Source organism: Lissotriton vulgaris, chromosome 12 (assembly GCF_964263255.1).
Source record: "Lissotriton vulgaris chromosome 12, aLisVul1.2, whole genome shotgun sequence".
Classification (NCBI taxonomy): Eukaryota; Metazoa; Chordata; class Amphibia; order Caudata; family Salamandridae; genus Lissotriton; species Lissotriton vulgaris.
Window position 1 is genome coordinate 504,434,474 of NC_141700.1, and position 24,286 is coordinate 504,458,759.

At 45.3% G+C, this 24,286-nt stretch overlaps 1 protein-coding gene across 1 annotated transcript in view; it reads right to left on the minus strand.

The window, feature by feature from the left end:
* Positions 1 to 24,286, minus strand: part of TSNAXIP1 (translin associated factor X interacting protein 1) — a 480,293-nt gene that overhangs the window by 336,383 nt on the left and 119,624 nt on the right. Inside the window, exon 2 of the mRNA XM_086945262.1 lies at positions 12,447 to 12,528. Coding sequence (XP_086801388.1) covers positions 12,447 to 12,528 — 82 coding nt within the window. The remainder of the gene's footprint in view (positions 1 to 12,446; positions 12,529 to 24,286) is intronic.

Sequence of the window (24,286 nt, forward strand, 5' to 3'; positions counted from 1 at the left end):
TTGCAATTACATAAACATTTTCCAATAACTGTAATAATAAAAAGGCTGGGCGACATTGCCTCCATGCTCCTTTTTAAAAAAATGCATAATCCATTTAGCACGTTCGTTCATATAGAATTTACAAAAGAGTCACATGCATTGTATTCTGTAAGGAAAGATTGTCACATGGGCATAGGCAAAGCTGTCTAGACCAATCATTAGTGGTAGGAAAGGATACTAGGCGATGAAAATTATCGAACCTGAACCTAGTCAGGACGTATCTATCATAACCACAAAGACACACTACCAAGTATGGTTGAATAGTGTCGCAGATCAGGGTTATTTGATGCCGCAAGACAGTGCTCTTAATGATTTCAAGCCCGATTCGTAAAGACTCCAAATGACTTAAGCAGATTCTCTTTAGCTCTTTTCTAGACATAGTACTCATAACACTAGGGTCAGTATAAAAGTCTGTTCTCCCTAGGTCATTAGATAATGTTCTTATATAACTTAACCATGGGATTTTTCCTGCCTATTCTAGACCCATACAATCAGTTAAAATCTCTCTGTTTAGTTCTAGGTGTGGCAATGTCCAAATTCTGTGCCAAAATAGCATGGGCTGCATTTTATTCAGATCGGCAATGTATGAAATCCCTAGTTCACTGTGGCAGTTAAAAACTGAGGTACTTTGTGGGACAGCTAATAAGAATCTTAAAAAACATTTTCTATGACCTGGATCGGGGAGACATCATAAAGTCCCCAGATGCATGCCCCATACATCGCTATACTTAAGCATTTCGCTTGATAGATTTTTAGCAGGATCCTAGGGAGCCTTTTGCCCTTTTTCTGGGAAAATAACATCACTGCTACAGTTGATCTTTTAAACAGAAGGGACCTATTCTTACTTGCGGATCTCCCAGATCCCATATCCTCTAACAAAATGCCCCAAAAAGAAAACCTTTTGTCTATTCGATTTTCCCTTTGTCCACAACTAGGTTGCATTGATTATTTCTCCCCTTACAGCAGGACATAACTAAGGTTTTCTTCACGTTGTAAATTGTAAAAAATTGTAAAATTGATACTTGTATAGCGCACTACTCACCCGCAAGGGTCTCAAGGCGCTTGTACGAATACCGCTGTGGAACCCATCCTGGCTTTCCCTGTGAGGCGTCCACTCCTGGGCACCCCCAGGGTGAAGGCCAGGCATCCTTAGAGTTGTGGGGGCCGTTGTGGAAATTAAGCAAGCTATTGCCCAGAGTTGCAGAGTGGGACTCTATGATTAGAATAGGCACCGAGGCGAGAATTATCAGGTCAGTGGAATTTTGAGCACACGACCCGCCAAGGCGGGGTATTGAACCCTGGTCCCGGGCTAGACCTCTGCATCAGGGTCTGCCGCTCTAACCATTGAGCCACACTTCTCCACGTTAAGCTGCAAGCCCCTATTCCCCATAAAGTTGATATAGGTAGAGAGCGCTTTTTGTAGGCCCAGTTGAGTTCTAGACATCAGAACAGCATCGTCCGCATAGAGAAGAGAGACAATCTGTTTGTTACTGATTTTTGGGAGGTCTGTCACACAGGCCACCAATTCCTCCTCTAAAGCGTTGGTATAAATAGAGAATAGGAATGGGGGGGAGTACACATCCTTGTCTAACGCCCCTCTCCACGCGGAACGACTTAGTGCATTCTCCTTTTACGCTATACCTTAACCTTGTAGAAGCTCCTGCATAAAGCTGCCTCAGGAATTTCACCAAAGATGGATCAACCTGGAGGCTTTCCAAAATCTGCCATAACCTAGAGTGGACAACTGAATCAAAGGCCGCGGTTAGATCAACGAAAACTGCAAATAATTTCTCTTCTTTGGCATGAATGTACTTCGCCTGGATTAAAATAAAATTTAAAACTTGTTCCACCGTACCCCTGCCCTCCCTGAATCCATATTGAATGGGGCTTAGGATACTGTTATCCTCCGCCCATTGTTGCAATCTATTAAGGATCACTCTACCCGCAACTTTCATTAATGAATCCAAGAGGGATATAGGTCGATAGCAAGCGGGGTTTTCCCTATCCCCTTTCTTGAAAATTGGTATGATGACGGACTCCGACCAAGTTTTTATAAATCCCTCCTCACAGCAGGCATTTAGCACTTGAGTTAACAGTGGTGACCAAACGTCCGTTGTAAACTTGTAGAGGTCTATTGGAGTCCCGTCAGAACCGGGAGCTTTTCTCCACTTGCTCTTGTTAATTGCCATTAGTACTTCACTGTGGGTAAGGTGTATGTCTATTGGGAACAGAGGAGGAACAAATTCCACTGTTGACTGATCTACCTGGGTAACTGACTCATTGTCTTCTATCCCATAGACTTTGGAAAAGAAATCAACCCATGTATTCTCGCTAATAGCGATCTCCATTCCGGGAGTTTCCCTATTTGCGAAGAATGGTGCCTTCACTGCTTGCCAGAAATGTGAGCAATCCCTCATAAGGGAAGCCTCATAAAGATTCTGCCATGCCTGCTCTTTAATTTCCTTCTTTCTATTCCTCCTCGCAATATTATACGCCTTCCTAAGCCCCCTGACTTTGTCATAGTCTCTGACTGTATTATGGAGGGCAGCCTTTAGAGCAGAATAAGTCCTGGTACAGATTGTATTGAACCAGCCGTTCTTATTATGTACTGCATTTCTGCCCGGGCGACTCAGTATCTCTTGAATCACCAGCACTATCTAAGAGTGGGCGATAAGGATATCTTGGGGGCGATCTCTTCACTAAGACACTCTAGGATATTATCTTTTGCCCTGGAAATGATTTTTCTATTCAGGGCCTCTGAGTTTTTCTCGCCCCACCTCAGTGAAGATCCATTTTGCCTATCCAATACAGGGTCTTGTGTCCAGGCCAAGCTCTCAACCACCGAGATGCCACTATTACGAGGGAGACTAATTTCAACACTCAGCGGCAAATGGTCACTGAACCCATTAGGGTGAATAATAAACTTGCTAAACCAGGAGGCGTAACGATTTGGAATTATGATAAAATCTATAATAGAGCTAGCTCCTCTCCCAATAAAAGTTGGACCAAATTCAACGGGGGGTAAGCACAGCTTGTTTGCAAAACCGAGATCATGAGAAACCAGGATCTCGTTGCAAATTTCCCAGCCATCAGTATGAACAAAGTGGTGCGTAAGAGTATTGTCCTCTAATTCGTTTTCCCCTGGCCTACAGGGCGACTGCACACAAATTACTGTGTTAAAATCCCGCCCCCCCAAATAATAATAACATCCAACCCTGCCAGTGTACATAACTAACACAAGTCCTCATTGAGATCCCTTAAAACACTGTTTACATTGCCCTTGCCTATGTTGTTGTAGAAGTTAATAACTGCTACAACATCTTTTTTAGAAAAGTGAATGTTTACTATTTGGTAATAGGTACAGGTTCTAAATACTATGATCTTCCCAACCTTCTACAAGTTCGAGATATATACACAAATCCCCCTTTATTCCTACCGTGAGAAGAATGTTGTGCTGGAATGTGGAATGTTTTATAACCATCTATATGCAGTTCAGCCAATAACCAAGTTTCCTGGAGACACAGGATATCAAAATTCCTAATAAAATCAGTCCATTCACTATTGGAAACCTTAGATCGGAGCCCTGAAACATTCCAAAGAATTATTCTCACCTGCTCGTGTGTTAACTTTTTTTGGGGGTCCAGTACCTGTGCCTGTAATATCGGGTTAAAAAGTGACCCTTCTTGTGTATTTGTAATGTAACAGCAGGACCTATCACCTTTGTTATAGAGGAATCAACACTGAGTGTTTGTTCACCTAGCTCAATACTGTAAGCTTCATACTCCATATTAACAGTCAGTAGAGTCTCTGATGTGTCAATGTCCTTGCAGGCATTAAAATGTACAGGGCATGGCAAGACAGGTAGCAATTCCATATCCCTCCCTTCTGGAGTATTACCTCCCAGCGATTCCCCTGTGATGAACAACGTGCTCTCTAGTATAGAAAACTGGACTATGCACTAGATTGATTGCCCCTGTTATCCTCGAGTCAATCAACCTACTCTAAGGAATATAATGGGCGATACCTATTTGATACTTCCAGATTATAACGCCAGTTATTGTTCTGAAGTGAAGATCTCACTTGGTCAATGTTTTTCTGCTGTCCTATCGGGTTATAGAAGAACCCCAGGGGAAAAACCTTAATGCCATCAACCATGAACTCATTCGAATTTAATCTTGTCAATATCTCATGGACCAATGCAGGTGAGCCTAATGATAAAACAACACAATCCCCCTTAACATTTTTAGTATGGGGGCCTACCCATGATACTCGTCTAACCATTTTAAATAGCTGGAACATCTCTCTTGTTAGCCCTGTCTTGGCACCTAGGTAGTGTATTATTTTGTTTTTTAAAATAACCCAAGATTCATTAGTGCTCCCAAGAAGTGGTGGGACATTTGCCAGAACTATTGTCTAAGGGACTGCAGCAGGTGGAAGATTTAGGTTTACACTAATAGAAGAACATTCTTGGGCCTGAGATGTGTTTTTACTCTGCTTAAGTGCATTGTCAGGTTGAGAAATAGATGTTGTGGTTTCAGTCGCCTTATCCCCCCCTTCTCTGCAGGCCGCTAAGAGTCGCAATTATATGAGTTGAAAGAGATGGAGCACTTTGTAGTGGATCACATTGGACCTTTGTAGCGTTCTTAGGTCTATTTATACTACTATTAGTGTGTAAAGGCTGTCTAAAGTTGTCCCCTGTAGTTACTCTGGTGGACTTAATAATAATTGCTAAATCTTGTTCAATTTTGTCTAGTCTGGTTACCAGAGTATTAATCGATTCTTTAATTAAAGTGGTTAACTGGGTTACCATATCTGATAGCTCTGGCATGCCAATTGGCTCTTGGCCTTTATTTTTGGACTTAGGTTTTCTGGTAAGACAGGGTATTCGATCCTTAATCTTAGTTGAGGTTGAGCAATCCTTTCGTAGGTTTGGGGCAGAGTTAGATTTTCCTGTTCCGCTGTAATAGGGACCCCGTGAACCAGAGTTGGCAGTTCAACTTGAATCTAATTTTTATTTTGGTTACGGGGTCGTTTAGGTGAGGGTAGTACTACACCCTCGTGATCAATATCGGATATTTCGTCCGACCCTGATTGGACGCACCCATTGGGGCGTTGAAGTCAGTAGGTAACACCAGAGAGCCCTTAGGTATTGCTACCCCAGCTCCCTGAACATCGCTGGGAGACCTAGTAATCCTATTTGAGGACAAACTCAGCGACTCTTTATTCAGGGCCTCTTCAATGTTATTTATTTGCTTTTCTAGCGCTCCAACCGCCCCAGTCAGGTATTTCATTAGAGAAGTACTTGAGTCAGGTACCTTTTTTGTTTTCGGGCCCTGCGCTGAAACATGCAGTTTTCTTTTTCCCATACTAGCTGCGTGTAAACCCGAGAGGATTCTTAGATCAATGACAAAAAGGGGCAGATTGCTATCCTTGTCTAGTTAGCTAGTTTACTTAAAAACACTGATTATCCCACATAAACGTTCTTGATAAGTCTTACTGGAAATAAAAGCCAAATGTCCTGGCCCAGCCCAGCCTCCTCCGGGCGACGACAGGCAAGGACGGGCCCGCCCTTGTCCCGGGCACGCACTCGCTGCGGGAGGCGCTGAGTTGTTTTAAGCACCTCCGGGCGCTGCAAGATGACGCGAACAGAGGGTGCCACATGAGGATGCTGGGAACTGGAGTCCCCTGTAGCCCAGGACACTCAATATTCAACCATTTGCAAACCTATCCATTGTCTATCCTTCTGTCCATCCATCATTCCACTCATCCATCCCTCCATCCACCCTTTCACTCATTCATCCCTCCATTCATCCTTTCACATTATCCATCCATGCACTCATCCATCCACTGTTCCACTCATCCATCCATTCACTCAACCATCCAGACACCTACCCTTTCATGCATCCAGCCATCCTTTCACTTATTCATCCACCCAGTCATTCATCCTCCCACCCATCCACCCTTTCAGCCCTCCATCCATCCTCCCTTTGTCTCTCATCCCTCTTTCATTTAGCCATCATCCTTTCATCCGCCCATCCATTTACTCATCCATTCATGAATCCATCCAGTGACCCTATCACTCATCCATCCTTTGCCACATCCATCCATCCTTTCTCTCATCCATCCACCCTTTCACTTCTTCCCTCATCTGTTCATCCATTCTCTCATCCATCCACCCTTTCACTCCTTCACTCACCCATCCATCGTTTCTCTCATCCATCCAATCTTTCGCTCCATCACTCACCCATCAATCCTTTCTCTCATTCATCCACCCTTTCACTCCTTCACTCATCTAGCCACCCTTCTGTCCATCCACCCTACCTTTCACTCCCTTATCCAGCCTTACATCCACCTTGTCACTCATCCATCCATCCTTTCACTCATCCATCCATCCTTTTACCTGTACATCTACCCTTCTACCCATCTTACACACCTTTTCACATTAATTATGAGCTGAGCCTTTGTCTACTGAGTTGCAGACAGAAGAGGCCCATCAAGGACTTCACCCCTGCTGTAGTTCCTAAAGCAAGGGGTGGGGTGTGGTAGTGCTCACTCTGCTCCTGTACATAGACAATCCAAAAAAAGTGGAAGTCATGAGTCATGCATGATGCACAGTGCCACTGTTACATGGTATTGTTTCTAGGGCTTTAAGTGGGATGAAAAAACTGTGAGGTCGCTCCAAAAGGGATGTTCGTTGTAATTAAGGGCATGGCTTAAAACACCGAAGCTAAAAATCTGTGCTTAGCATAGTGTGCTGCCCGACTGGTAATTTGCTGCTTTGTCATTGCATCCAGATACATAACACAACAAGTAGTGTTTCACCTAAGAAGCCAGGACTACTGGCTTTGTCAATGGTTGCTAGTTGCATAAAATAAAAAAGCAGCAACCATGGCTTTGTTGAATATAACATTGAAAATGCGTCCGTTTTAAAATGATGAGACAGTGAAAGACTCGTATACTTTTTAAAAAAAATTGTTTCACCACCTTTTCATGAATTGGATTCTCACCTAGGAGCATGGGCGTTTTTGTTCATTTCTTCCACCTCACTGAATGTCCTGCCCTAGACTGAGGCAGGAGGAGGCCCACCACATGTAGTAAGAGCACAGCCTGGCCCATTATCATTCTGTATGTCGCAATCAGCTGCATTGATTTTTTTCGTGTTGAGGCATCCAAGGGGGTGAGAGGAGGAGCCCCCACTGGTTGGGGTTATGCCTTCCTGCAGGAGTGTGGCCTGCAGCTTGACGTAGTGTTCTTCCAGCAGGGAAGGTTCTATGGGATCAGGATCAGTCCATTTCAAGTTGAGAACAAGGGGCATATTTTCAATGAAATGGCGCCGAGCGGCACCACAAGCGATGTTGCTGCGTCAAGCTGCGTCAATTAAAAAAACTCAGGAATGCACCATATTTACAAGAATGAGGCACACCCCTGTGCCAATGCTAAAACAGCAGCCGTGCGAAAATGCAGGCACCCTTGCACCATGGTGCAAAGGTGCCTGCGCTGCAGGGATGATTGTGGTTGTGCAGTAAGGGACACCTTCGTGCACAAAAACAATCATTAATTGTGTTTTCCTCCTTCTATCAATCAATCAATCAAGAATTTGTAGAGCGCACTACTTACCCGTGAGGGTCTCAAGGCGCTGGGGGAAAAAAGGGGGCGGCGCTACTGGTCGAACAGCCAGGTCTTGAGTAGCCTCCTGAAGGTCAGCAGGTCTTGGGTCTGTCGTAGGCTCAATGGGAGAGTGTTCCAGGTCTTGGCGGCAAGGTGGGAGAAGGATCTGCCGCCGGTGGTTGTTCTTTGGATGCGAGGGACGGTGGGGAGGGCGATGCCGGCGGAACAGAGCTGGCGGTTGGGAATGTAGAAGAAGAGTCGTCTGTTGAGGTAGGCTGGGCCGGTCTTGTGGAGTGCCTTGTGTGCATGGATGAGGAGCTTGAAGGAAATCCTCTTGTTGACGGGGAGCCAGTGCAGGTTTCTCAGGTGGGGGGTGATGTGGCTGTGGCGTGGTAGGTCGAGGATCAGGCGTGCAGAGGTGTTTTGAATGCGTTGCAGCCGTTTGATGAGCTTGGATGGGGCTCCCGCCTAGAGGGTGTTTCAATAGTCGAGTCTGCTACTGACGAGGGCCTGGGTGACTGTTCTTCTTGTATCTGTCGGGATCCACCTGTCGATCTTGCGGAGCATGCGGAGGGTGTTGAAGCAGGAGGAGGAGACTGCGTTGACTTGCTTATTCATGGAGAGTGTTGAGTCGAGGATGCCCTACAGGTTGCGTGCATGGTCGGTGGGTGTCGGGGCTGCTCCCAGTGCCGTAGGCCACCAGGAGTTGTCCCAGGCTGAAGGGTTGGAGCCGAGGATGAGGACCTCCATCTTGTCCGTGTTCAGCTTCAGTCGGCTGATCATCATGCAGTCGGTGAAGGCCTTCATTCCTTCGTGGAGGTTGGATTTGGCGGCGAGAGGGTCCTTAGTGAGGGAGAGGATCAGTTGAGTGTCGTTGGCGTAAGAGATTGTGTTGAGGTCGTGCTGTCGGGCAACTTGTGCGAGCCGTGCCATGTAGATGTTGAACAGTGTCAGGCTGAGGGATGATCCCTGGGGTACGGAGCAGATGATCTTGGAGGCTTCGGATCTGAATGGTGGAGGCGAGCACTCTGGGTTCTGCCGGAGAGGAACGAGGTAGTTCATTCCAGGGCCTTGTCTCTGATCCCTGCGTCGTGGAGGCGTATGCGTAGTGTGCGGTGGCAGACGATGTCGAAGGCGGTGGAGAGGTCCAGGAGGATGAGGGCCGCGGTCTCACCGTTGTCCAGGAGGGTCCTGATGTCATCAGTGGCGGCAATGAGGGCAGTCTCGGTGCTGCGGTTGCTGCAGAACCCTGACTGGGATGGGTCCAGGATGCTGTTTTCTTTGAGGTATCGGGTTAGCTCTCTGTTGACGATCTTCTCGATGACCTTGGCTGGGAACAGAAGCAGAGAGATTGGCCGGAAGTACTTGAGGTCTCTCGGGTCCGCCTTGGGTTTTTTGAGTAGGGCGTTGATCTCGGCGTGTTTCCAGTTCTCTGGGAAGGTTGCGGTCTTGAAGGAGAGATTGATGACATTGCGCAGGTGGGGTGCGATGGAACTACTGACTTCGTTGAAGATGTGGTGCGGGAGTGGGTCTGACGGGGAGCCGGAGTGGATTGTGCTCATGGTCTTGATGGTGTCATCTATGTTCACGTTGGCCCAGGCTGGCAGGGGGTTGTGATCGATGGTGTGCGGGGTGGCTGGAGTGTCAATGTCAGTTGGGAGTGTCGATGTCAGTTGGGGCTGTCGTGGATGTCAGCTATCTTGTGGTGGAGGAAGGTGGCGAGGGAGTCCCACAGGGCTTGCGACTGCGGGATGTCGTTGGTGTTGGAGCTGGGGTTGGAGAGTTCCTTTACGATGTTGAAGAGCTCCTTGCTGTTGTTTGCGTTGTTGTCGAGGCGGTCTTTGAAGGAGGTCCTCTTGGCAGACCTGATGAGGTGATGGTGTGTTTGCGGATGGCGTCTTTGTGGGCTGCGAGGCTGTCCGGTGTCCTTTCATTGTGCATTTCTATGTGTGCTGAAGACTACAACACATGTAGAAAGAGCAAAAAACGAGGAGAAATAAAAGTATTTTGCAACGGTATGCCACTTTAACGCCTCCCCTGGAAAGGTGTTATATTTTGGTGCTGCCTCAGATTTAAGAAAACTTGTAAATCTGGGGCAATGTCAAAAAGCCATGGGTGTTGCGCAGGAATACCTACAGCAACATCCATGATACGCCCCTTTGATGCAGAGTACCGTGTGAAAGAGGGCCATATTTATAAGGCCATGTAAAGCCACGCAAAGTGATTTTCGGGGAGCCCTGAGCTATGGCCATGATCTCCAAGAAGGCTCTAAACGACTACTGCTAACTGTTCAATGTAGAAAGGAAAGATCAGATAAAGGGGGCACCTTTGCCTAGTACCCCTGGTTATTACATTTTTTCCATACGTCTACAATTAATTATAACTAGCAAGGCAGTTTCTCCAGCATAAAGTTTAAGTAGAGTCCTAACCAATTGACCCACGCTCCCGACTTTTTCTAGCAATAAAAACAAACAGATCCAGCACACCAAATAACATTTTCTGCATCTATAAAAAAACAACAAGCATTTACAATGCAATAGATCTCGCAGTCGCGAGCCTTTGAGTCATGGGCACTGTAAATGGCAATGCCTTTTATAACAAATTAAAAGGCATTGTCATTTACAATGGCAACAGTCCAAAGTCCCACAAATGCAATACCCATTGTAGAGTGCGGTATCCGTGAAGTGGGCACCGCGCTCATTATCATTATTAAAGTGTGGTGTCCCTGAAGCGGGCGCTGCACTCAGTAGTAAAGTTAGAAAAAAATAATAATATTAAAACCAAGCACGGTGTCCCTGAAGTGGATGCCGCACTCAGTAGTAAAATGAAAATAAAAAATAAACATCAAACTTTAAAAAATCATATTTTAACTGGGTGCTGCGCTCAGCATGCAAATACAACAAAGCAAGCCCCCATTGTCCCCATTAGTGTTAATAAATGAAATAGTGCTTACCTACTAGATAAAGTAGACTGTGTAATGAGCCAAGTAACATTTCCAGTTCTTATAGGTGGTAACAAATGGTGACAAGGAGGTACCCAGGAGGGACTGACAAAGGGACTCATAATGAATCGGAAGCCAGCGTTTCCGAAAGACAATGAAGCAAGCCAAATAAAAATATGGGTGGAGAGTGGGCAGGGCTTCCACTGCATACTCTATTACAGCATGCCTCGCAGAGCGAGCAGTGTATGCGCGCCGTCGCTAGGCTCGACCTAAAAGGGCGATGGAACCCTATTTGCAGAAACAAGCAATAGCCGGTACCAGAAAAAGCGTAATGGCGCAAAGTTGGCTGCCTGGCATAAATCCGTTTTGATGTTTGTGTACTATTTGGGGTAATACAGCTGCCAACCTTATTGTAATTATTTTTGCAAAGATTTTGTAATCTATATTAAGTAATGTATTGTTCAAAATTAAATTAGGTTGGTTGGATCCTGCCTTTTTTTTAAAGAAAACAAATTAGATTCCCTCTCAAGAGTGATTTTACCCCCAGATACGACATAGTTGAATACTTGCATTGTGGTGGCCTTTAACTTTACTATAAAGGTTTGCTACCATCCTAAAGTAAAGCCATTTTCAGATTCAGAAATTAAGGAACTGGAGGAATGTAGGAAGAGCTTGTAATATGTCTTTATTATTCAGCACATTAGATTTACCAAGTTAAGATACTATCAATAAATGTTAACAGGATAAAAGAAAATATACATAAGAAAAGGGCAATATTGCAGGAAACTGATAAAAAAAGTTCTGGGATTAGCAGTAAGCAATACTGGACTCCTTTTAAAATGATAGCTCTTTCATTGACCCCAGCTGCTCATGGGGGGTGGGGTGGGCAGGCACTTTTAGCCTCAGACAATTTCCCAGGATCCATTGGAAAAATGGTGCAGGAAAAAACAGAAAGATGGGTAGTGGATGCACTGAAAATTAACCAACAAGGTGTGACAACTGTTCTGATTATGGCCCAATAGAAGGTGACCTGAAATCTCTTTACAAATGAAGGCTGGCATTAGTAGATTTCCCTAACCCCAATCATTATTGGTTAAGAATTTCAATGTTCTGCTGGTCTCCTCCAAGCACGATGTGCTGCAGAGGAAGCCTAATATTGCACAAGCTTTCCAGATCCTTAAACATAAGTCAGGACTAATTGACCTGTGTGGGACCATGATCCCCACAGTACAATAATAAACCTTTTTCCTCAAAAGGTTTCAATCAGTGTCACAAATTGACTACTTCGTAATGTCCAGAAATGGGATCAATGGGTTCTGTAAGTTTGTGCCAAACTCCCTTTTGGATTATACAGCAGTTATTCTGGACGTAACATTACACCCCCTTAGGAATGATATCCCTGTGTGGATGCCAGATCTATTTCTTCTGTTGGATAAAGAATTTAGTAAAAGCATCAAAACTAGAATACATTTGTTATTTTAAATAAATATTGGATTTGCACCTTTAGAAACAGTTTGGGAAGCTTATAAAGCTATCTTAAGAGGGGAAGTGATATTTTTATAAGCCCTAAGAAACCAAAATCGTAACTTGGAGTTACTAACTTAACAGGATATTCTTAAACAAGCAGAATTAACTAGGAATAAACATATTAATCAAACAAAATATTGCTAGTGACAACAAACTATTTTTTTCAGTATTAGAAAATGAACTGGTTGAATTAAGATCAGTCGGACAGCAGGTTTATGAGGAGGGTGAGCATAGTAGATACTCAAAGGCAGAACAGAGATGTCACTTGGGACCACACTGTCCTCAAAGCCCTTTTGCCTATGTGCAAGCCCTTTATTTCCACTGTACGCACCTGACTTCGCTTTAAATTGCAAGTGGGCTTCAAGTCCTCGTCCAGAGCATGGAAGTTGCATGGCCCAGATAAATGAGTTGATCTGTGGAGATAAAGGTTAAAATATGTGTTAAATATTATCCTTTTTACCTCACTCTTGATCGAAGAAGGTTCTTGATGACGGGCCTCAGAGACTTTGAAATACCCTCCACCACCCCCAACTCAGTTTAGCCTTCAGGAAAATCATAAATCTCCACATTTTTCATTAGATCATTCCTGTTTGAACTTCTTTAATTAAAGATCAACAAATGCCTTAGAGAAGCTTGGTGCTACATGCTGGGATACACAAGCAATTGAAAGATTATTAATTTGTAGACCGGCAAGTACAGTGGGTTGGGGGAGTGCACACCTCAAGACTCCTATCTGGCTGGTTTTAACTCCTTAATAACACCTCAGCTGCTGAGGTGTGCACACCACTCCCAACTTCCAGTACTGAGCCTATTTTCAATGTTTGGATGGCACTTCACCTTCATAACATCTTTACCACAAAAGGTATCCAGGCCAAATGGGTGTCCTTTTTTCACCACATGTTGGGGATTCTAAAGGTACCAAGGTACTCTCTGTCAGGTGTGAGTCCGGTCCAGGTTTTCGCAGGGACGGAGGCAGCAGACGACACAAGCAGAGCAGAGCAGCAAGCAGTGGAGCTCCGAAAAAGCCGAGAAAAAATCCACTGTAGGCCCCCACGGGAAAACAAAAAGGAGGGGGGGGGCCACAGCATAGTATAGCAATTTTCGGCAGCGGCTGTGGCAGGAGGAGGAGGAGGTCGGCTCGGCGGATTGTTGGCAGATCAGCGGCGCAGCGGGAACAGGCTCGAAACACGGCACAGTGACCCAGATGTCCCGGTTCAGCTGAGCAAGTCCTGAGAACCGCGAAAGCCACAAGCCGCGAGCCGCGAGCCGTGAGCAGAGCAGAGTTGAGTAGAGGTGAGCTGGGGGAGAGGACGCGGGAAAGGCTGGAGCGGAGGAGAGACGCGTGGTCTTGATCAGCCTTGCAGATTCACGGCTGAAACACGGCTAAAACACCTTTAATTACCGCCGCATTTTTGCATTTATTTCCAACGCTACCTGCTCCCGGCCCTTTGCTCTGGCCAGACCCCACCTTGACCCGTATTGCTTCCCATTTTCTCTGAAGTGCCCCCCAGCACAGGAAATATATGGGAAAGACATGTTAACCCCCCAGCACAGGAAATATACGGGAAATACTTAATTTTAACCTCCCAGCAACCCCACCAACTCCAGCAATTGCAGCAACCCCACCAACTCCACCAACTGCAGCAATTTGAGCAAATCCCCAGCAAGTTCCAACACAGCTTAGCACAGCACAGCGGCTCTGGCAGTGAGAGTGGCAGGAGCCAGAGCTAGTGCCAGTGCGGAGCAGTGGACTATTAAGGGTTGGCAGAGACAGCAGTAACAGCAACAGCAACAGCAATAGCAGAGAGCAAGCACGGGGTATAAAGCTTGGCAGCCATTAGTGGCTGATAAGTGAGGCCCGGTGAGGCTGCGGAAGCGGTCTAACTAGGTTGGACTTAGCTAGCGGCTTACCAGTGTGCTCTGCTCTGGGTGCACCCAAGGGCAAACAATCCTAACAACCCAAACAATCCAATAATTCAACAAGGAGAATGAGATCGAGGAAAGTTCGTCAGGCGACTACAGGCAAAAATAAAAACAAAAATAAAAAACTCACAGAACAAGGGGCTTCAGTAAGCCAAAAAAGAAAGGCCCCCAGACTGAGAGAGAGGCTAGTCTCAGCTTCGATGCCGAAATCAACATCCCTCAGTCCTGGTAACAATACTGGGATCCAGAAATGTTTCTTTTAAAAGGACCCAACGGCCGCCATCTACGCACCAACTGTAGAGACAGCTTGGCTACCGAGCCCAATAATGCCAGACACAAGGGTTAATAAAGGACATTTTAATTCGGGAACGACTGACCATCAGGAAAAGTGTACATATATTACCGTTAGAACAAGTCCCGCTTCTATACAGCAACAGTCAAACATCAATAAAGCGCTAAAAGTAAATTCAGCTTTACAGAAATCAATCATAGAAATTCCAGAAAGTAGGTTGGCAACAGTAACAGCCCAGGTACATCAGCTTAATCCCTCAACAAACCAAAATAAAGTAATTGGAATAGGCGCAAATGAGGGCAATAAAAACGAGCGTATGGAACAAAAAAACAAATAAATCAGTTGAACAGGTAGTTCTTCCGGATGATGCCTGGTCAAGCTCATTTTCCCTATCCAATGATGCCAACCTTCTACAAATTTTGGAAACCAATACACAAAAACAGGTGACACCGAAAGAAGCAATTCAAGGGAAAATCGCGTCACCGGCTATCGGAACGGGAAGAGCACAGGGCGGAGTGGGAATGGTGGTATCTACCCCATCAAACCCGACCCACAGAATCGACCAACAGGAGAATGCACAGGAAGAAGGACTTTTTTTCAACGAAAATAAATCAATTAAAGCTGTCATTTCCAATAACAATTTCATCAGTTAGTAGGATTGATCATGGGTCAGGGCTTCAGGAAAATCCTTTCAAGATTTTCAAACTGCACCGTGGGGTAAAACTCAATTGAGTACACTGGAACAAGCAATTAGGGTTTTGAACTTTCAATCAGACAAAATGGAAGTCCAGATAGACCTTATAAACTTAATTGCTGGTCACATTTCAGGCATAAACACCAAGCTGGACCTTATTACGTCCTTTCTAACACGTAGGGGAAACCTGGAGTCACAAACAAGTAATCTCCAACAGCAGCTCAATTGCAGCTGTGGCAAAATAATTGACAAATTGGTAAATCTGCCCGAAATATTAATGGACATCTTGGGGGCAGTTCAATCAACAATTAAATCCAATCAAACAAGTGGAACCCAAGAGGAAGCAGAGAAAAAGGAGTCATCTAAAGGCAAAAACACAATCAAAGGGACAAGCATTAATGATAAGTGAGAAGCAGAGCAAGAGGAAACAGAGAAACGTCCTGATACAAGGGACCATCAACTCGAAATAACACAGAGCACCATTGATACCTCGCAAATTGCAAAACCCACAAAAAGGCAAAGAAAGCGCGCCAGGAAGCGTAGCTTTAAATACAACAATCAACTGACCTTAGGTCCTGAGAAAATCTTCTCAATTTTCACAAATCAAACCACACAAATGAAAGAAAATAAATTATTGGAAGAAATCACATTGGATGTTTCAATAACGGTCTCAGACCAATCAAATCAAATAACAGATTTTAATGGATTTATTACAAAGCAAAATGTCTTGAGCCCCCTTGTCTCAATTATTCAAGAGAAGATGAATCAGGTTCTTCATATAAGAACTAACCACTAATCGACAAAAGAAACGGCAAAAATCCCTAGACCTGAAAAGGGGCGATTAGATTAAACTCAATTAACTGAGAAGGGAGAAGGGGCAGAAAAAACAACGCAAGTCAAGTAAGAAACACACTCAAGGACGACAGAGGTATAAGTCCAGATAATGGTGTACAAATACCCAGTAGGAAAGAGGAGGGCCAAAAACGAGTTAAACCGGAAAGCATGGAAAAAACACCAGGCATTAAGGCGCACAATAACATAAATAACAAAGTAACAAAGATCATAGTATCCAGAACCCAATAAAAGTCACAATAAACAGAAAAGGTAGAACTTGTAGGATTTTCCCCACCAAACAGCAAATTGAGCCAAAATTGAGCAATCGAAAGCTGCTGAAAGATCGACAAAGGCTATGTAGATCTGCCCCTTTTTGATCTTGACATATTTGCCAATAAGCAGGCTTAAATTGAGACTCTACTCTACTGTCCCAATCCTGGGGTGAAAGCCATATTGTAGACCTGACCGTTTACCATGCAGTTCCGTCCAATGTTGTAATCTATCCAAGATTATCCATCCTGCTACCTTTGCTATGGAGTCAATTAAGGAGATTGGCCTAAAGCATGCTGGATTTAGACAGTCTATTTTTTGTGTCTTGCCTGAGCCAGTGCTCATTCTCTGCTCTACGAGACTTTTTGTAAGGGGCTTCAAAAATCTGACCACTCGCTCGTGCGTGTGATCAGATTTTTGTCACAGGCTATTGGCCTTTGCGTGCGTCTTTCTAGGAAAGACAGCACGCAATTGGGCAAGGGCGGGTGCATGTCCCGCCTTTGCTCCGCCCACGTCCTAATGCTTGCTGTTACCCGCACGGGCGGCATCTGTTTTGAACTATCGTGCCCAGACACAGGTGCGATAATTGAAAACAGATTGCTCGCTGTGGCGTGCGCACCACTCACGTGCTTTTAGAACGTCTGTGGCCCTGTTTGTTGTGCAGCGTCTACAAAAAGGCGAGTCCTATTTGCATTGCCGAATTGTGTGCGCACCACCGGCGCCAATAAACTGGAAGAGCAGCAAGTCCGTGAGGTGAGCCCCTTCCTGCTCGTTGTGTGTGCTGTGTTTGGCTGCAGTGTTCATCCTCTGGAGTGTCGGTGTGTGGATTTGTCTCACTTCACTGCACGTGAGGTTCCATGTCGGGCTTTTCGGCCAACAACATGATGCATTATAGAATTTGTAGTTTTGCTTTTAATGTTGCAGGAGCTCAAAATCCATTTGCCTCTTGGTTTCTCTCACTTCTCCCTGCATATCAGTGGTTAGCAGCTTCATCACTGACACACTGTGTAACTGTGGGCTTTGTTCTGGCCCTCTCGCTCACGTACCCAAGTACAGCTGTTAGAGGCAGGTGGAGTTAGCAGCAGTGCTCGTTCAGTCATTCACTGTCACAATCTTGGTCATAGGTCAGGAACTGTCGATAGATAGGCTAGCAACCGGTTTTGCCATTCCTTCATGTCTCTACTTTTATATGTGTGCAAAATGGAACATGCAATGTGAGGTGTTAGTTAGCAGTGTTCGCTCAGCTTAGACACTTTGCCCTCGGCTTCGCGCGTCTTTTCATTGTACTGTCTCTCTACGTTCATGTCAGCAGAGTCACCCAGGGACCAGCACTCCTGGGTGTCTGCAACCTGCCAGTTTCTGTGTCGACGACTTCTTTCCCAGTGTCTCAGACTCCCCTGTGTCCGACTATCTCTCCCAGTATCTGAGACTCCCATGAACCCGGCTCTCTCTCCCAGTGTCCAAGACTCCCTTGTGTCCAGCTCTCTCTCCTAGTGTCCAAGACTCCCTTCTGTCTGTCTCTATCCCCCAGTGTCTCAGACTCCCTTCTGTCCGGCTCTCTGTCCCAGTGTCTATGACTCCCTTCTGTCTGGCTCTCCGTTCTGCCAGGCTCTCTGTCCCAGTGTCTGATACTCCATTCTGTCCGTCTCTTTCTCCCAGTGTCTGAGACTACCTTGTGTCCAGCTCTCTCTCCTAGTGTCCAAAACTCCCTTGTGTCCAGCTCTCTCTCTCAGTGTCCCAAACTCCCTTCTGTCCGTCTCTCTTCCCCAGTTCTCATACTTCCTTCCGTCCTGCTCTCTCCCCCAGTGTCCGAGACTCCCTTCTGTCCGTCTCCCTCTCCCAGTGTCAAAGACTCCCTTGTGTCCGGCTCTCTCTCCCAGTGTCTGAGACTCCCTTGTGTCTGTCTCTGTCTCTGTGTCCAACACTCCCTTCTGTCCGGCTCTGTCTCTGTGACCCATACTCCCTTGTGTCCGGCTTTGTCTCTGTGTCCCAGACTCCCTTGTGTCCGGCGCGCATTCTTCCAGCACTTATTTTGTTCATGTCTCAGCTCTGAGCCTTTCTTTCTTTTTCCCTTCAAACCCCCAAGATGGCTTTAATAAAGAACAGGGCAGGTCTTTGCTCTCCTCGGCAGGGTGGGGGCTGCTTTCGAAGTTATTTTAAGCAATACTCAGAGCCTGGTAGGAGAACACATTTAATAATGAACTGGTTACTATGGTTCTGTCCGGCTGTAAGGCAGTGCACTGTTCTCGGCCTGTTGATAGCTGCTGTTCATTGTAGAAACAGTGGGATGTGTTCAGCTTTTCCCAAACAAACATAAATCCGGTTTCTCTCTGCAGCTTGGAAATGGCCCTTTGTTGTAGCTGGAGCCATCTTCGTCTGTTTTTTTTTTTTAGACCTGCACTGATTTGTGCTGCATGGCTAAACACTTATAAGGTCCCAAAGGTGAAACCTATTGGCTATGCAAATGCTTGTTTATAAATGGGGACAATAATGGATTCTCCCAAAGATGGTAAAAATCACACTTTACAGCTAGCCCTTAAAACTTGTGTCAGCAGTGGGCCCCACAAATTGATGTTATCTTTGTAAAGGTCAACAGGAATGGCATCTGGTCCAGGAGCTTTACTACTTTTGCTTGCTTGGATTGCGTTAATAACTTCCTCCAGTGAGAAGGGAGGGATAGTAGAAATGTGAGAGATAGCTACCCTCTCATTATCGGTATGTCCCTGTTCTTGTACCTTAGCTGTGGGAGGTGCTGAATAAATATTAACAAAGTGATTGATCCACTCTTCCTCCAATATTGATGCTTCTATCGTGGGGTGCCCCTCTGAGCTACATGGTGAGGAATTAATTATCCTCCAGAATGATCTATTGTCTTTACTAATACTCGCCTCCAGTAAAGAATCCCAAGTGATCTCCCTTAAATAATGTTTCCTCCTCTTAACTGCCATTTTATACTCCGCTCTACATCGGTGGACCTCACTCTTGATTCTTGGTGTTTTATGCAGAGCAACCCTAAGTCGCTTATGGGCATTATTGCATACGGTATCAAACCAGCTCTTTTATACCGTTTTGTCTTTCCTCTTTTGGCAGACAGGGTCTCTTTCACACTGTGTGTAATGTCCAAGAAGGCGGTAATAATTTCTCTTGGCAGTGTGTTTTTGCTTAAACATACAGTAAATTGTTCTTTCTTGTTGGACATTAGCTGACTAATAAGATCTTTTGGATTTATTTGAGTCCAGTGCAAAGTAGATCCATTTAAATGGGCAAGTTCAATCCTCTCTACCTGTGGCATCACTTTGTCCATCATTCGGATAAAAAAACGGGACCATTGATAATTGCAGCCTCAGAGGATAATGATCGCTTAAGGTTACTGAATGGGTTTGAAAGTTAGAGATATACCCCGGCAGTTATTTGACAATATGATGTGATCAATGATGCTGTTATTCATTGTTCCATTAAAAGTCCTCTTACGGTCCGCTTAAGGTGTTGAAATTTCTTTTCTTAAAGGAAGGATCATATTTACGAATTAGTTTGTTTAACTTGTTATCATATGGACTGTGTGTGAAATGGGGCTGCTCTACATCCTCGTTATTTGTGACCCCGTTTGTGTTACCCGAGTGGACCTTACACAATTGCTTGTTAAAATACCGTTCCATTTGATTGTCACATGTTTTCATTACCCACCGCAATGCGCTCTACGTCATTATTTATTGTTTGTATGACCTCCATTATCCCTAACATGGTTGCATTGTTTGTGTGTAATTTCCTCATGGGGAGTTTTTACAGGGGTACTTATGTCAATGATCACCGAATTTTCAGTGCCATGTCTTTTCTGCTTATTCTCCTCTCCTGTGTTATGGGGCCCTACATCAAGTCAATCTGGACCATCCAGCGACAGAAGACGCTGAAACCTATTGGAGGTTGGGGTTGTTCAATTAGTAGGTCTTGGTCTCTGTTGAAGATTTGGGGGTGGGCGCACCAGTTTTCCTAAATATGGGGGGTGGTAGAAGTCGCCCAAAGGTCGAATGATCATACTGCTACCACAGCTAGCCAAAGACCTACTCAGGACTTGGTTCACCAGCTGAGGATGTCTAAAAAAAAAGTCAGGACCTTACAGTCACCACTTGATTTTTATTTACTCTCCCCACCTTCTTTACTCATCTAACCATTTTAAAATCATAAAATAAGTGATCTGTTAAATCCGTTCTGCCATCCAGCCAATTTAGGGATTTATTCCTCAACAAAATCCAGTTTTCCCTACTATTTGTGGGGAGAGGTGGAACATTAGATAGAACTATTACATATGGAGCTGCAGCTGGCGGGAGATCTAGTCGATCGTCTATGCATTCAGCTTGGCCCACCTGATGGTTATTGAATAGTGGCATTAATTCTAGCGGTCTACCAGCAATATTATTCCTATCCCCATCTCCTATCCCTGGCCTATCAGCCTCCAATGATTTTACCACCTATGTTGCTGCATGAGTGAGGAGTTAGTTCTTTAGCTGTGGTATTGCACAATAAGGGCTCAGCTAGGGGTTCCAAGGGTACTCCAGATAATGGGAGGCCCAGTGGTTTTTGGCCTACAGACCCGATTATCAACAATTCCAGGCAAGACTCAGTTCTTATTTCGACTTTCGCCAGTCTAGATTGGATTGTTCCCATTATATCATTCACCTGGCTGTGGAGACTTTTAAATGCCTTGTTTAAGGCGTCTAATTTACCAATGATAATGTTATATTTGGGGTCTGAGAGAGTTTCCGTTGCACTTGATTTTGCTTAGGGTAATCCCTGCACATGGGTGTTCCCCTTCTTAAAAGCAACTAGATTTTTGCTTGCGGGGTTACCTGCACAACGTGTGCGAGGTTTTTTCGCGCGTTTAGCAGAGGGAGGGGTGGGGGGGTTGGTTTTAGTGGGAGAGACAAGGTCATCTTCTATGTATTGAATGCAACCATTTACTTTATTAACCCTTCCCCCTTTGTTCACTCTCCCCTTTATTCACCCTCCCTGGTTTCTTCCGCACTACTGTTTCTCCCAGGATCTAACAATCATTGATCTGGATATGATCAGTTGTTTTAATTGGCTCACAGGTCCCTACCCCATCCATCTCCCCCATCACCACCTGACCCCGTCGTTATACTACCTGAAGTTTTCGGTTCATTTACAGGTGCCTGTGCTCTCATAGCTTTGGTAATTGTGTTCCCCCCACATAATAGCCCACCTGCTGACAGGGATTCCTCAACAGTAGAATCTGTTTCTCTATAGCTCCCATTGCTCCAGTGATGTATTTTAGCAGGGATGTTTGGGACTTGTCTGGGGAAGGTATTTTTCCAGTAATGGCCAGATGTTTTATTTTACCTATGTTTGTCAATGATTGACTCAGGTACATCTGTTTACTCTTTTTCTGGCGGAGTTTATGGTTAAAATAATAGTAATCAACCCAGTCACAATTTACACGTTGATTTTGACAAACCAAACCGTTAACCAGAGGCTTACAATATTAAATTAATGTCCCGACCTCCCACTTATCAATGCGTAATTATAGGTCCAGAAGTGCCTAACCTTATCCCCCCTTGCTTCTTCCGCGGATAGTTCGTACACAGTTTCAGATTGTTGATGCCAACATCAGTGCAATAAGGCTCCAGACCGCCGGGTCTCACTGCCACAACCGGCGCACCTAGCCCACCCAACCCAGCAGAGTCAGTCCCTCTTGGAGATTCGCGAGTTCTAAAAACAGCAGGAGGGGCTGCAGAATCCAGCTTACACAGACTGGTGGCACTCAATATTCGCGCAGGGGTCTTTTAGCTGACATGAATGCACATACCTTAACAAAGCCCCAAAGTCTTGATTGAAAAGTCAAGGGTGGTGGCTCGCCTCTACCTGTCGCCGACGGGTGCAGGACGGGCCTGCCCTTGGCCCGCGCGCCTCCCGCGCTGCGGGGGGAGAGGCAGTGCTTTATGCGCAAGTTGACTCTGGTACCCCCCCCCTCACACGTGGTAACAGTTTTAGGCGTGTTGCACTCTGTTACTGGTAGTCCCCCACAAGGGTGATGTGCGTTGGGGGAAATACAAACAAAAGCAGGCAGGCAGTGAAGAACCTTGGAACTAGGATCCCACCAGGGGTTACGAAGTTCAGTTTATGGCCCCAAAGAGGGGCAAGGTCACCAGAAAGCAGCAGGACAAACTCCCTTGCTTTATTCATTCCAGGTTGGTTTGGTTGGTATTTTACCAATCTAAATCTGTAATACTGTGCCTGGAGTGGTAAAAGGCTCTTGTCGTTTCACAGCTCGGCATGGATGGCACTGCGTTCAGAGTGCACGGGCATAGAGTGGAGTAGTGTGTCAGAGTGGCATAGACTGTAGTACAGTGTTGTAGAGTGGAGTTGCATACAGTGGAGTAGAGTGTCAGACAGTGGTGCAGAGCAAAGTATAGTACAGTGGCGTAGAGTGGGATATATTGTGGTAGAGTGGAGATGTAGTGACTGAGCTATTTTTATGGCTAAGTGGCTCGATTATGACCATTGCCCACTACCATCTCAGTAAATTTTAGCCTAATATAGTGATACGTAGGCCTGTTTCTGATTTTACCTTGTCTTATGGCAGTGCTGACTATTGCCTTTGACATGCTCTCATGTCATTTTGCTTTGCAATTTATATTATCAAATAACATAGTGATGTGTATGCCTGCATAGTATGAATATGCTACAAAGTAGGATTTGATTATGTACCTTTCTGTTTCTGACTTTATCTTGCTTAATGGCAGGGCTTGCCTATTGGTTTTGGCATAATCTTATGCCTTCTTGCATACTAATTTTGCTATTTTGCAGGAATAGAGGCCAATGCTTGAGAAACTCCATCTTCTGAGCTGTCGCCATCTTCTGAGCCTGTCTAGGTGAGAGGCTATACTTTACTTTCTACTTGTTGTTCACCCTTCTTAAACCAGAGAGGACCGGTTCTTGTTGGAGGAATGTGCTCGCTTTATGCTGAAGTCATAACAGACGCTTGGCCAGCCGATGGTGTGTCCTTGGCACGGAGTGGTACAGGAATCTGATGGGAAAGGAGGTGAGGCTTGCTAGAAGCTTTGACTAACGCTTCCATTTTCTCCTAAAGGGAGTGTCCGAGCTCTGATCTCTGGTAGTTCATCACAGTACAGACGTGCAGCTGTGACGGTGGAGCAGAGAATCCTGTTTTGGCTGGAGAAACGGATTCCCCTCTAGCGAAGTGGAAATAGGATGTGTAGATACTTGGTGAGGTGTTCCATTAGTCTCTAATTTTCCTACTATTCTTGCTTACTATCTCTTTCTGTTTTCAGATTCCCTACATTTACATACATATAAGCTCTGTTTATGTTATACTGATTGCATTTTAGCAATTGCTTAGGGATTGATATGAAGAAGGCCTATCGTGACATAGTAGTAGTTTCTTTCTTTTATCCTTCTATCATTGTGTAATAAAGAAGCCCCAAAGTATATCATTATTTGTCTGTGTTCCTTGGGATGGTAGGTCAGGGCCCTTCCCGCTCAAGTGCTGTAGCATCGGAAGGATGGTAAGTTTCCCTTCCTGTAGGTAGTTGTTGAGAGAGGGATGTCCCCGCTCTCATCCAGGGGAAGCCAAAGTAAAAAGTAATGCACCCTGAGGCATTGTTGGGAGGGGCATGTCAAGTCAAGTCAAGTCAAGTCATTAAATTTATATAGCGCGCTACATACCCAGAGGGTCTCAAGGCGCTTGAAGAAGGGTGGGGAATTACTTGTCGAATATCCACGTTTTAAGTTGCTTTCTGAATGCTAGGTGGTTCTGAGTAAGGCGAAGGTGAGTGGGAAGTGAGTTCCAGGTTTTAGCTGCCAGGTAGGAGAAGGATCTACCTCCCATGGTGGTTTTGTTGATGCGAGGTACAGTGGCAAGGGCTTGGTTGGAGGATCGTAGCTGGCGGGAGGGGGTGTAGAAGGACAGTCGTGTGTTGAGGCATTCAGGTCCGATTTCGTAGAGTGCTTTGTGTGCGTGGGTTAGGAGCCGGAAAGTAATCCTCTTATTGACGGGGAGCCAGTGGAGGTTTTTCAGGTGACCAGAAATGTGTTCTTTACGCGGGATGTCTAATATGAGCCTGGCTGAAGCGTTCTGGATGCGTTGGAGTTTTTTCTGGAGTTTGGCGGTGGTACCGGCGTA